Source organism: Parasteatoda tepidariorum, chromosome 1, assembly GCF_043381705.1.
Source record: "Parasteatoda tepidariorum isolate YZ-2023 chromosome 1, CAS_Ptep_4.0, whole genome shotgun sequence".
In the NCBI taxonomy this organism is placed as follows: domain Eukaryota; kingdom Metazoa; phylum Arthropoda; class Arachnida; order Araneae; family Theridiidae; genus Parasteatoda; species Parasteatoda tepidariorum.
This window is the reverse complement of record NC_092204.1, coordinates 39,504,365-39,519,384: the sequence shown is the minus strand read 5'-3', so window position 1 is coordinate 39,519,384 and position 15,020 is coordinate 39,504,365. Positions and strand designations below refer to the sequence as shown.

The 15,020-nt window shown below is 25.9% G+C and overlaps 1 protein-coding gene across 5 annotated transcripts in view; it reads left to right on the top strand.

Moving 5' to 3' along the window:
* Positions 1-124: 124 nt before the first annotated feature.
* LOC107447019 (peripheral plasma membrane protein CASK) overlaps positions 125-15,020 on the top strand; it is a 584,473-nt gene continuing 569,577 nt past the window's right edge. For 4 of the 5 annotated variants that reach the window (XM_071178937.1, XM_071178935.1, XM_071178934.1 and 1 more), the window contains exon 1: positions 137-615. In XM_071178937.1, coding sequence (XP_071035038.1) covers positions 554-615 — 62 coding nt within the window. In that variant the 5' untranslated portion in view covers positions 137-553. Of the gene's footprint in view, positions 616-15,020 lie in introns of all 5 variants that reach the window. The other variant, XM_071178932.1, reaches the window with a different exon arrangement.

Genomic DNA, 15,020 nt, shown 5'->3' with positions numbered 1-15,020 from the left:
ATGTAATCCTTTGCTTAATCTTTACAAGCGAATTTTTTCAACCAATAAAATTATAAATTTATGACTTTTAATTGCAATAATTTCGTGCATTCAAATAAATAATATCGAAACCAAAAGAAACAACAAAATCAAAAGAGACAACGTTCTAGTTTCGAAGTGCTCGGCTTTTCGACGTCGGCTGCTACTGTTTCGCGCTGGGAGACAGCATTTAATCCAGTGAGTCGAAGTAAACATGTGTTGTTAGAAGATGGTTTAAAAACATCTTGAGTATCTTCGAGTCCAGCATTCTTTCATTTGGAATAAAATTTATTCTGGAACTATTCAAGTGAAAATTAAACGGGAGTGCGAGATAAATTTTTTAATTTAAAAATACTTTTTTCCCCCAAGAAATAATATTTTAGTTTTCGGGATTATAAAGGAAAAGTTTGAACCGACAGTAGGAAATTTTTAGATTAAATTTTTCAGTTGAACAAGCAATTCATTGCCTGAAAAATTTTCGTCAATACTTATAAGGATATCCATACAGAAATAAGATTTTTGCTCTTAATTCACTATGATGGCCGATGATGAGATACTGTTTGATGATGTTTACGAACTTCGTGAAATCATTGGAAAGTGAGTCAGATTATTTTGTCATTTTTAAGTAGAATTCATTAAATAGTTTTTATAATAAAGACAAGCTTTCATTTTTATTTGTGTATCATTTCTTTGTTAATTAAACTAAAGTGTGTTACTAAATCATCTTGCATTCAGTGATAGATACTTTTAAAAGTATGACCAAAAAGTTATCTTTCCATTTAATTGTGTTTAGATATTTGATATAAATTAAATCAGCTTTACTAATTGAGTAGAATTAATTGAATACATATGAACGTGTTGCACATGATTATTTTTCCCAATCAAATTGATATATTTGACTGATTTATTTGATATGAATTGAATGTACTAGATTGATATACTTGGCTGATATACTAAATTGGCAGACAGTTAGTAATTTGACAGTATTTGTTAGTAATTGATATACTAGATCAAGTAAATGTTATTCAATTAGTACTGATGTACTAATTAAGTGCCTGGTAGCTATAAATGAGAAGTCACACTTTTTCCACAGGTGGCATTTTTACATCTACCTGTTCCTCAGTATTATTTCCTAATAAGGAAATTACAAGTTTTCGGAATTTGCATCAATAACAGCCTATTCTTAGTAACATATTGCTTTTAAGGATATCATGGTGTTTTTCACCCAAAATAATCATCTTAACTAGGAAAAAAAAACTTTTATCCTTTTATTGTTTGTAGTCCTTTAATAATAATCTTCTATCTTTTAAAAATATTGATTAATAATAGTTCAGACTAATAAATATATAATATAAGTATAATATACATAATTAATAAATATATAAATAAAATAAATTGTGTACAAACTGGGCTAAATTTTAATTACAGTCTATGTCTGATTAAAATATGTGTGTCCAATTGCAATCATGTATAATTCGTAAAACTCATAATAAAATGTTTATTTTAACTTGTTATTAATTCTACGCTGACAGGGAAATCTCTCTTTAAAATTGTTTAAAAAACTATTTTATAGTTTTGAGTTACAGCTTTCAAAATTGATTTCTTATTTTTATATTAAATTTATGCAAATAATAATAACTAATTCATAAATCATTAATTATCACGATAAATTTATAAATCATAAAAATCATAGCTCTTTTATGTTGTTTTTCTGTAACAAAGAATATTAATTTCTAAAAGTAGCTTTGCAGGCTAACAAAACACATATTTACTTTGTACCATTCTTGCTAGAAAATTGAATGAAAAATTCACTTTAGACTTGCGGTTATACATTAGGAAGCAAGCTTCCTAGCTAATATATAATAAGTAAGCTTCCTATATATATATATGATTACAAAATTGAATTATTTTTTTTTAAAATCTGATAATCTAGTTATTAAAGTGAAAAGTTTAAGGAAACATTTAATAGTACTAAATTTTTTATTCAGATTTATTTTAGATATTGTTAGTTATTATAGCATATATTTTTTTAATTTTTAGCCACACATATTAAATTTTTACATAATAATTATAATTGAATTGACAGTAATACCCAGGGCTTCAATCTATTCAAATATCCATTTAATTAATTTTAAACCTATGATAAATTAATCTGAAATTAGCTTGTTGAAACTAAAATATGTTGTGTTTATCTATTTTAAATAAAGGGTAGAAGAGATTTGATTAAGCATGAAGAAATTTGATTTTCAAAAACAATAGAAAAGGCTTAGTTTTTTGGAAAAGTTGTATAAGCTTATAATATAGGTCTTAGTAAACTTTGATATAATTTGGATTTNTTAAATAGAGGTAGAAGAGATGATTAAGCATGAAGAAATTTGATTTTCAAAAACAATAGAAAAGGCTTAGTTTTTTTGGAAAAGTTGTATAAGCTTATAATATAGGTCTTAGTAAACTTTGATATAATTTGGATTTGTTATTTATAAGGAATTTAAATTTAAAAAAAATATTAAAATAAGTTCTTTTTGAGATTTGTGAAAATATATTCTTTTATATTAAGTCCCTCAAATCAAGTTTACACAAGAATTAGATCGCTATTTTGTATTCATTTTTTGAACAATTGAGACATTGAGGTTCTGATTTTCATTCACAGCACATAAAATTTCCTAAGTTATATGAAAATATTTTTATATTATGAGTTTTGTTTTCATTAGCATTTTTCATTATATCGAGAACACAATTGAGGTTTTGCTCACATAACTTATATTCTCAGTTTTCTTCTATGACGAAAAAAAAAGCTTTTTTAGTTTATAATTATTATTAATATTTTTAAAATTAAATAATTTTTGGGAACATTCTAGTTTATTTATAAATTATTTATAGTCTCTTGAAGTGTTATTTTACTTCACTGAAGTTTTTGGTACTTTGTGATGTACAGATTTAATCAATATATATGAAATAAAGGAGGACAATTTAAATTAAAGACATTTATAATTTAAATTTAATTATTTTATAATTTAAAGACATTGAGTTAGTTTTCTATATATGTTGTACTAAGTTCTAATCTTTAATTAAAAATAACTTTAAGTAATTAATATTTTGAAAAAAAATGAAGTGCTTTAACTCATGCCCACTCTGGTTTTAAGAGAGAAATGCATGTAGCTTATGAGATAGCCATAGTTTTTTTTTTAGCTATTTTCTTTATAATTAGTAAAAATAAATAAATATTTGTGCAATGTACCTACAATTAAGGGTATATTATTTTTTACACAAATGCTTTTTAAAATGACTTGAGTCTTATATCTTCCACTCTTTAGATAACAATCACAATAGATAATTTCTCATTCAGTCATACATTTTACCATCTTACATTTTACCACTTACGCTTTTTTTTTTTTTTTTTTTTTTTTTTTTTTTTTTTTTTGTGGTTTGTGGCAATGCAAATTTTTTGTACAGTTATCTCAAAGGTGTGAATCTATTTTAATGTGTATTTTTGAAGAAAAATATCGAATACAAAAATCTGTATTAAAATTGATTCTTTGCAGATGCGTCACAAATTCTCTGACGGTGTTGAATCTACGATCTTTTTGTAAAATTAAAAGTTCGTCATATAGAAAAAACGAAAATTAGCAGGATAAACCTAAAAATATTGACAAGCTATACGAGGTAAAAATAAAATGATGCCCACGCTAGTCTAAGAATCCGACGCTGATGTCACTAGAAAAGGAAGTTTAAGATTTTTATCATTATTTAGAATGCTAATACGTTTTTAGAAAATATTTTTCAGTTTCAAATTCCTGTTGTAAAGACAAATTTAGATAAAAAGGCTTGTTAATGATTCGCAGGAAAAAGATTTGACAAAGATTCGAAAGAAAATAAGCGGTCAAACTATTTATAGCATATTTTTGCAAAATATTATTGATTTTGTGCTTAAATGTGGTGTTTATGAATTAGTGAAGCTTTTATGCCCCTGTTAATATGCCGTCTTTGAATAATAATGAAACGCAAAGAATACTTTCTTGAAATTGTAAAAATTGTACTATTTGAACCACTTAAGAAAATATTCGTTGTTAGGTCATAATATTATATGACTTTTATAAGCATACTGATGAGATAGTTTATCCTAGAAAGCTGCTGATAAAATATTGCCTTCTTCATATCATTTGTAGAAAGTATGAAAAAATAAATTAAAATGAGAAACGCTTCTCATTTTGAAGAAAAATTTAAATATGAATTATGAAACTATTATTATTTGGAGTTCTAATTGTACTATATCTATTAATATTTTAAACAAAAATAATGAATTCATGCATCTTATAAAGAAAAGTATCAGTATTTAAAACAGTAAACAAGAATTTGGAACTAACAATTTCATAAATTAAGGCTTTTCGATGTCGGCAAAAATTAGTTTATCAAAGAAATTTTTTTGAAGGTGTTTTTGTCCCTTTTTTCATCATATTACCTGCTCTGTATTCATATAGATAAGAGCGCTGCTTTCATCCTCTTTTTTTTCCCCTCTCATTTTTTAAGTCTCGTTGTTATTGATTTTTCTTAGTTTATGAGATAATGATATGACTTCGTTTATTCTCAGCCACCTTAATATCTTGGGAGATAACATTAAAGTTTCTTGACACTTTAATAAGTTTCTATCTGATAATGAATTCATTTATTGACTCTGAAATCTCAATGTAAATAGTCTACGTCCTATGTTGGAAAATATTTTTAAATAAATATTTTGAAATTTAGGGCACGTTCATTTATCGCGTTAGTTTACACTTAATGTGTGCTTAAGAAACTATTTATTGACTTTATTCTCGAAGGTGTTTCGTATTCTCAACGGTAGGGGGCAGTATTTGCAGAGGTTGTTTCAACTTCCGGTAGAATATTCGCTTGTATTGATTTCTATTTTTTTGATTTGTTTACATCATCTTTGGATTTTTTATTTTATTTTTAAAAATAAAATATTTGTTTTCGATAGCGAAAAATTCATTTGCTAGTGGCAACAGTTGTTCGCTGCTGTTGGTTGCACTATGTGTCGAAGTACTAATGCGTTAAGGTGTTTAAATTCCCTAAAGACCCATTACGTCTTATTCAATGGAGTAATGCATCAAAGAGGATAACTGGAATAAAAGAAATAGTCACGTTCTGCTATGACGTCAGAGGACAGTAATATTTCCTGGAGGTTTTGTTTGTTCTTTTAGGATAGTTGGTGAATAGCTTCTATGATCGAAGTGAGGAAAAGAAGTTCGAGTCATTGTTTAAATATCATTAAAAAATATTGAACAATTTATTGGTTAATTGTCGTCTCATTTTCTAAAGAAAATGCATAAAGAATGAAACTATCTCCAAATTACATCATATTTTTGTTTTTTTCTTTACAATCATATTTTTTAATCATTTTATAAGCATGTTTTTTAATATTTTTTTACAATTATAATTTTTAATCATTTTTTTACAATATTACTTTTTTATAAATTAAAATATTACATTAAGAGCTTTTTTAGAAGGTAAATAATTTTGTCCAAGTAGTTTGTGAGTTTTGTAAAATTTTCAAATTACTTTAAACGTAATATTTAGTCTAAAACATTAAAACGTCTGCAAATTTCATATTTTTCCATAAAAATTAAATCAAAAAATATTAAAATCTTTCAATGGTTGTTAACTTTTCCTAATTCTTATTATTATTTTAATTTATTAGGTTTAAACAAGATAGAAACGTGCTTTAAAATAATTGTGTTAAACTTTTCCTTGCACTTGCAGTGTAATAAATCATACCACTAATAAAAAGTAAGAGTCTGGTGTTACTTCATAGCTTTTTTGTAAATAATTAAGTTAAAAAAATTCTTCGATATTAACTGAGTCTAATTATTTCAAATCTTGGAATAAACTGAAATGAATAGTGTTATGTATCATTAGACCGAGTGCCAATTTAGAGCCTGGAAAATTTTCAATGGATGTGTTCTACAGATTAAAAGAGAATGTCAGGCTAAAAACGTTGACGTTATTACTATTTTTGTGTTAGTTCCTTACAGTGTTGTTATATCTCGAAATCTGAAATTTTTGATTTTGAATGAAGAAATGAGGTATAATTCAAAACAGTTTAAATTTGTATCAGAAGAAGGATTTAATTTAAATATATTTTTAATATGCAAGTTAATTGTATTTTAAATTTAAGCTAATTAAGGGAAAGATTCTCCCCCCATTGTGAACCTTTGAAATGTAAATTTTTGAATTAGTTGATTCATAGATATGAATAACAAAAAATCTTAAATTTGTGATCTTCAATTATTTGAATTTATGTTAAATTTATTTTTATTGTATTTGACTTTCTTTTTCAAACAAGTTTGTTTCCAACATAAGAGCGTGTTATAATTAATATTTATAAATAGCATATATAATGATTAATTATTGTTGTCGACAATTTTTTATGATTAAAGAGCTTACAACATTACAACTTATGACCAATTTCATCATTTTCAAATTCAAGTTGAATAAAATAGATTTAAGGAAAAAAATAGAACTTGAATAAATCGAAGATCGCGAGTCTATAAACTTTTTTCTTCGATGTTTATGCTCTAAACCAGGGGTTTTCAACTTACGTGAGGCCGGGGGCAACAATTAAAAACACAAATCAAATGGCGGGCCGCAACTTTATCAAAATTTTATGTAGGACTCCTTTTATGTTTGAAGGAACATTAAGTATTACTGTCAGGTTTTTACCAAGTTGTACAAAACAAAAGTATTGATTTACAAATTACAATAAGAAGTAGATTTTTGAAAATATTTAATTGCATATTAAAAAATTCGGGCTACAATAACTTTAATGTGCACCTCTGTATTTAACAATTAATGTGCAACAGATATTTAATTGTTAAGATCTAAAACTTTAAAACGGTTGGTATCAAAACTTACATAGTAACACACAAAATGTTGAGGTTTGTCTGCTGCGACCACCAGAGAATAGATATTTAATTTACCAATGTGTGTGTAAATATTTTCGTCCAAAATGAGTGGTTTCAAAAAGTTAAATTTGAGAATATTTCTTAGAGAAAATTTCTGATACACACATGCTAAATTATATTCACAAAATACAAAAAAATGAAATAAAAAAGAGCAACATACGTGATTATTTTTGTATTTGAATAAATATTTTCTTGGATGCAAAACCTGAGAAATAAATTTTTTTGCACCGTTGGTATGTTAAATTTCACAGAAATGTAGAAATTAGGTTTTTATTTACGGGAAAAGTATTTTAAACCCATACAGATTTTTTACGAAAATTAGCCGCAAAAAAATGACAACTAATATATTTCAGTTCGCGGGCCACAAAAAAAAAAGCTTCGTGGGCCGGATCCGCCCTCCGGGCCGCCAGTTGGAAACCACTGCTCTAAACAATTCAGAAAATCAGACAAGAAGTGAACACAAGCATCGGAGATAGTTTTTTTGTAAGTTTCGTTTTTTATTTATCCCTTATGGACAAATAAAACTAAAAATACTACATATTTTCTAAAGTTAAAACGTAAATCCATTTTCTAGCTTTTAACAATCTCAAAATTCAAAAAATTAATAATGGCTAGTAATATGTATATTTTTTTTACTTCTTGGTTCACTTGGGCTTTATTCTTCACTTGGTATTGGTCTACGAATTTATTATATTTAAATAAAAGCAGAGTTAGTACTTGTGTAGACAATTTGAAAACTATTTGAAAGTAAAAGAAAGATATTTATAATGACATTCTTTTATTTTTTGAAATAGTTTGCTTGATTTTAAGTAAGAATTTCTTCTATAATTACTTTTTTTTCTTCATTTTGTCTGTGAATATTTGTTTTGTTCTTTACGCCTTTATTTTTGTTTTCAATTCTTACTACTCATTAAAAGCGAAGACATAATTAGCTCTTTGGGAAAAAAAATAGAGTTATCTTTCATTTATTTTTACCCTTATCGTCACGAAATCCCCGTTTGGAACTGAAATGAAATGGTTTAAACGGGATGAACTGTGAGTAATGAGGTTAAAATAGTATCTCCTGAAAGCTATTTGCTAATTTCTTTTTAATTTCTACGATCGAATCATTCAATAGTCCGTGAAGGCTTCATTATAATTTAACGAGTTTTTATACCGAGTGCATTTTATGCGCTCTTCAGAATGTTCTTCGGTCCAATTTGTCTGAAATCTTTATTCAATCGAATGAAATAAAAGAATTCGAACTCTTTCTTTTAAGGATTTTACTTTGGCTGACAGAATATTATTGTTATTATTTTATTTTCATCAAAATAATTATTGCCTGTTGGTGATCTAAGATTATTTTTTTTTATTTCACGTTTGAATCTAATTGTGAGACAGTTTAATTTTTTTTGAAATCGGTATGCTTTAATTATACTTTCAAATGTGTGTACTTGTTTATTTATTTATTTAATTTTGAACATAGGAAGTTTTTCGATCTCAAAACAATTCTCGATAAAGGAAGAGTTATTTTGAATAAATTAGTCTTAAAGTTCATGCATTGAAAATAGGATATAAAGATTTCTCGTGGACAAGTTTTCCAATTGGTAAAAACTTTAAATTTTTAACACGCATATAAACTGTTCGTGTCATAGCGTTCGCATTCGTGTCTTTTAAATTTTCTGTCTTAAGACAAGTTTTTGATGGTTTACTAGAAGTCTGCTTGTTTTCAAGTGCATTTATGACCTACTTTCACTCTACTAACATTCAAAGATTCTCAATGTTTACTGTTTCGTTGAGTAATATTTGGGATAGTTAATAACTTGGTGAAATTAGTCTGTGTTGTAGACTAAAATAAGGTATTTCCCTGAAGAATATCAATTTTTCAAAATTGTCTCTTAAAACTTTCTTCCACTAAGATCTTCAAATAAGTATAAGAAATTTGGAGCATTTTTCCTTAAGTTAGTTACATTAATGCATTGTAGCAATTCAAGACTGATATTTCTATAACTACATCGTTCTGTATGATTAATCGTCTTACTATTTCCTTAATCGACTAAGCTCTTAATTTTGTAGCATTAAAATAAGAAATTTTAAGACAATGATTGTAAAAAATAAATTTTCACATCTTAAAAAAGCTCAAAAAAAAGTTTATCTTACCAAGTTAGCAACAATATATAATTGTTTTAAAAAAAGTAATCAATCGCAACAAAGTGGAATTTCGTGACATCAACTTAAACCATGTGACCAAAACTAGACAGATTAGATTCTAAAACGACAAAAAATCAAATTTTAACAGAAGCTTTTGAAGAATATTTGTCACAAGGTTCACTTTCATAATTTCAATATTTAAATTTTTTTTCATCCTGTTTATAACATTTTTATTTCTTTTGCTTTTTTTTTTAATTTGCAGGAAAAAAAATGCATGGTCAAAAATGATTTTGCGCTGTCTATTTTAGTTTTTAATTCGTTAAGTCGCCAAAAATGTTTAAAGTGTTGCAAGGGAAGTAACTTTTGGAGATAGAATTTCATAATGCAATAATGCATCTTAGTTAAAATAATTTAAATTATGCAAACTGCAATGACATTGAAAAAATCATCATTGGAAAAAGAAAAGCCCGACGAACTGTAAAATTTACCTTTAATTTTATGCTTAAAAGGAAAAAAACCCATTTATTTCCGTTTTTCAATTAATTTTTCTCTAGAAGCGAATAAATTAAAAATTTAAAATTTCAACCCATGAAGTGTATATTTTAAAAATTTTTCAAACTCATACACCTCTTATTTGAAGTTTTTGTTTGAATTTTTGGAAGCGTAATTTAATGTACTTCATTAACTTTTCTGTAAAAAAAAAATGAAAAAAAAAATGACTGCATACTTATAATTATGTTTGAGACCCTATAAAAGATAAAACTGTTTCCACACATTTATATTTTTACCTCCACATTATTATAATGTGAAATCCGTAACTGAAGAGAAAATGAATAACGTCGGCTTTGCTGCAACTTCCGGTCTGTAAAAGTGTTTTCTCAACAAGATCTGTCAAGTGGCAGCGGAAACCAATTTACAGATACTTTTTTAATTTTTTTTCAGGGATTTTGGTTGTATTTTGGCTTTTTAATACATTCCGATCTGTAAAAATGCTATCGCTTCAAGCAGTCAGATGTCAATAGAAAAAAATTTACTGACACATCTTTCGCTTTTATTTCGATCGGAGATAGGCTTTCCGACAACTTCCGATCTGTAAAAGTGCTTTCTCTACAAGCACACTTAATATCAGTAGAAACAAATTTACAGATGCGTTTTTCGTTTGTAGATTACAGATAGCGATTGTAGATTATGTTTTTTAATTAATTATTTCTATATATAAATATAATATTTGTATAAAATTTATTCAGAAATAAATACAATGTTTAAAAAACGTCGATTTATTGATTTTGATTCAGAATTAAGAAATGAGGTATCTATTTTATATATGTATTTATTTTATGTCTTGTGAATAAATTAATAAAAAACTTACACATTTCTTTTTCAAAAACTGTTGATATTAAAAATTGTAAAACTAAAATAGAATTATTTTTAAATATTTCAATGTTTTATGGTTATATGTTTCATCTAAAAAGTAAAAATTAATTAAATTCATTAAAATAATCTTTGAAAAATTCATTAAAATAATTTTATTTTCACCATAGACATTTATGTTTGATAAATCTTAGTTTTTTATTTACAAAAAAGATAAATATACTGCTTCAATGTTTAAATTAATATTTTTTGATATTTTATATTTATTTTATTATGTTTTGGAAGTTATATTCAAGTTACTTACAATTTATTTTCCATAAAGTAAATTAAAATCATTAGTTCCAGGTTACGTAGGAAAAAAATTAGAACATTACCGAGTTTTAAATTTTTAAGCTAAAATTTAAGTTTATGGAGTAATAAATTTCATTGAAAATAAATTAGTTAATAGTTAAGAACTTGAATATTTGCTCAAATAAATGACTGAAAAGTTATTAATTATTAAGTTAAATAGTGAAATTGTAAAATTGTTAATTAAAATTTATATTTCATTCATTACATTTTTGGTATTAGAATTTTGAAAATTCTATTATGTTTTTTTGTTTAATTTAGTACTTTTCCCATTAAAAATAAATAAAATGATCAATTTAAGCTGGTAACTGTTGATATCTTTTTTATTCAAATGTTTTTTTAACACAAAATTTAAATTTATGTCAATAAAAAATATTACGTTTTCTGATTAAAAGCTGAAGAAAGCCAAATATGAAATGACTTTAAATATCTATCAAATTAAGTATTAAATTTCTATCTTATTTAAATTTAAGTAAATATATTACTTGTAATAATTTTACCATCTAATAGCATCTTTTGCGAAAAACTTCTCCCTCTCGGCGTTTAAAATTAATGACTGCCTAAAGTATGTGATTTTAGTTAGGAGCGCAGATGGCTATTATTTTTACCACCTCTTCGATTTGCGGATCGGGGCATTTTAACACGTTCGTGATATCTGATTACTCCCATGTGTTCAGTTTTTTTTTCGGGCAAAAAGGTGAAGAAAAAAAACTCATTTAGTTGCCATCTCGAAGTAATATTTTTTTCTCTGGTATTTTTCATTAGAAAACATGCCACGATAAGTACAAGGAAAAAGGAATTTTTGCCAAGCTATTATTCAGACTTGTCATTTTCACGTATAAGCTTAAAAATTGCTTTTTCCAGTTTTTATATCAATTTTTCTTTAATGTAGCTGATAACTCATTTGCTATTCTTTTTTTTCCTTTCTTTTTTTTTTAGTTCCCTTGTTTTGACATTGATTTTTCTTGGCATAAAAATGTGTTTTCGAGAAAGTCATGAATTTTTTTTAAAAAAAAAAGTTTGTTTCGCATCATCTTCACATTTATTTGCTGATGTATAGTAATAAATTAGGTCATTAATGCTTTTTTTCCAATTTTAATCACTTGTGAATATCTTTAAATTTTTTTTCTAGTTTCTTCTATTATTTGTTTTGTTACAAATTAACTTCTATACAAATTAAATATCTGCTTTTAAATACCTGCTACAAATTAAATATAAGACATATGTTTGCGGCATTGAAATTTTCACAATAATTCATTAAAAAGAAACTGAAGAAATAATTATATTCTTATTATTTCTATTATTTATAATTATTATACTCTTATTTATAATTATGCTTATGACTTCTTCGGATGCTAATTCAATCATTCTTATAATTCTAAACTTTGTTTTTTTCTGATTCAAAAATAGAGTTATGAGGATGATTTTGGTATTTAAAAAAATCTCTTTATTTTCAGAAATTTAACAGAAAAATTTCAAAGTTTTTATTTCAGAAATTTTACGATTTATTTTCAGAATCTATTAAATAGAACTCACAAATTGAGGATTCATAATTGTTTTAAAGCGTTCTTCGTCGTTATACTGACAACTTAGTTTTTTTCTTAAAGTGACTTATAGAAGTATTTTGAATTGAGAATTCTTTGATTCATTAGTTTTGCTTGATTAAATTGATATTGCTTATGTCGTTGGGAGTACAAAACGCGTCTGATACGTCTTGTGTTATTAACAGTTTTAAATTTATTATTTTAATGAATGTCGTATACTAGATGTTGCTAATCATTTTAATATTTTTTAGTTGCTAATCTATATTTTATGTTTTGTATAAATTGTTTTGTCTGATTTTAATGTTTGTTTTTAAGAGTTATTAGACCATATTGGATTAAAAATTTGCTGTCTTCATGAATTCGTCATTAAGAGTTTATGGAAAAAAACAACAGTTTTTAAAATTATATATCAATTTGTGTTGCTTTAGAAACATTTAATTTAGGCTGTGGATTGCTTATAAAATGTTACAAGATTTCCATATGATCAAAAAACTTCTTTTTAGAAATTTTTGAAATATGTCAAACAAATAATGTATCCCATCATTTACTATTGCGAAAGGCAAGATATATGGGAATTATTAAAATACTTGATAAAAATTTAGTAAAAATTATATAAGAACAAAATCAACAAATTTGTAATGTATTTAATGTGAAGTTAATGCAATTTAATACTTTTGAGAATTTAGAAAAACATTTAAAAATTAAGTAAAAAGTGTAAGAAACTACAATAATGCTGCAAAACTCTTTTTTTTTTTTAAAAAAAACTTTTTTTAATCAAATCAACTTTTTACTTTTTAGGAGCTATTTGTCATACTACGAGTTTTTTTTAATTAAAATATTTTCTCATAATATTTCCTTTAGCCTTAAATAAACAACCACTGAAATTTTTATTTTGCAATAATACGATCAACGTAATATCACGTCTTTTATACATTGTGAAAAAAAAAGAAAGGAAGATTAAACTTATTATGAAAGAAACGATCATAGATAAGAAACTTATCATCTTCTTAAATATTATCAGGTTATATAAATTCTTATTTCAGACTATTTTTTAAATTAAATCTTTGAACCGTGAAAGTTAAAAAATTATTAAAGATATTTTGAATAATACTTATAACAGAAAAACGTTAAGAATTTTATTATAATGAACCATCTTTAAATAGGAAAGTTTTTTTTACAATAGAAAAAGAAAGAAAGAAATTAACTTATACATTTACGCAAAACGATTCATCAAAATTACTTTTCCTTCTTGAGAAATGAAAGCTTCAAGGAACAATTCTGCATATTTAAAATAGCTGTTTTTCGTACGTTTAGTACATCAAGATTCAAAGTTATTCATCAATTTTATTCTTCTCTAACTTTTAATCTGTTAAATTAATCATGATAATATGAAAAAAACATGTGCTAATATGTAGATTATAGTATTTCCATGCGATTTTAAAGAGTTTTCAAAACAAATTACAATATTAAAATTTAAAAATAAAATTAGGGTAATTAGGATTATAATAGAAGGCTCTGACCTCTACTCACTTACTCTCAGATACTCCTGAGTTTTCGGTACTTAATTTTTTATGTAACATACTTATATACTTTGGATTAATATTTTAATAATGAAATTGAAATTTAGGAAAGAAAATCATTTCATCGATATTGAATAGTTAATGTTCAGACTTAATATTTTAATCAACGTTTAATTTATTTCGAAGTAATATTTAATTTTTTTTTTCTCTCTTGAAGTTGTTTTTAAATTTTAATGTTATTTCTCATGATGCATTGTAAATATCCACTTCGATTGTTGGTACATTTGAAAGGTGAACCATCTGATTGATGACGGCGAAGATAGTTGAAAATAATAAAAAGGTTGCTCGAATTGATAAGCTACAGAGTTACATTCTTCCAAGCTACGCAGAGCCGCGTTAGCACAGTAATTAAGGTAGTTGAGCTGTTATTGGGTTCTATCCTTTGCGTTCTATCCTTTGCGATGGATTGAAACCCTCCCACGATCAATAAATTAGTACAAAAGATGGATGAGTAACAGTTTGTACGGAAAGTAAAAAAAGGCTGGTACGCACTGCTACTTACATTATCAACATCAAGCAATTGGTTTCGAAATTGTGGAAACTTAACCTCCCTGGCTCAGCTCAGAACTGACTGTAGCGGGGTGGCATTATTTTTTTCAAGTTGCTCACTATTCAACATGTAACTTGAAGTATTGAGCGCAAAGCTACGTAACACAAATTTTACATAATACGTGCTATTTCTTATGACTTTTTTGCAAGTAATAAGTGTTCCATGATCAGGGGTCTGTTTAGAAGAATTTTGGGTCCGTTAACGGACCCTTCACAAAATATCTTTTCATAAAAACGGACCCTTCAAGAAATATTTTAACTTAAAAACGGACCCTTCACAAAATATCTTAACTTAAAAACGGACCCTTCACAAAATAATTTTTCTTTTAATCGGACCCTTCACAAATTTGTTTATCTTCATTATTATTTTGTTAATCGAATAAACCCTTTCCAGGGCAGAAAACAAGAAAGATGGATGCAAACGAATTAAGTTTTGTCTTCGGCATACGATTCTTCCATTATTCGTCCGAAATGAATATTCTGCGTTCAGCAATATAGGCTAAATACCAAATATTTGTATG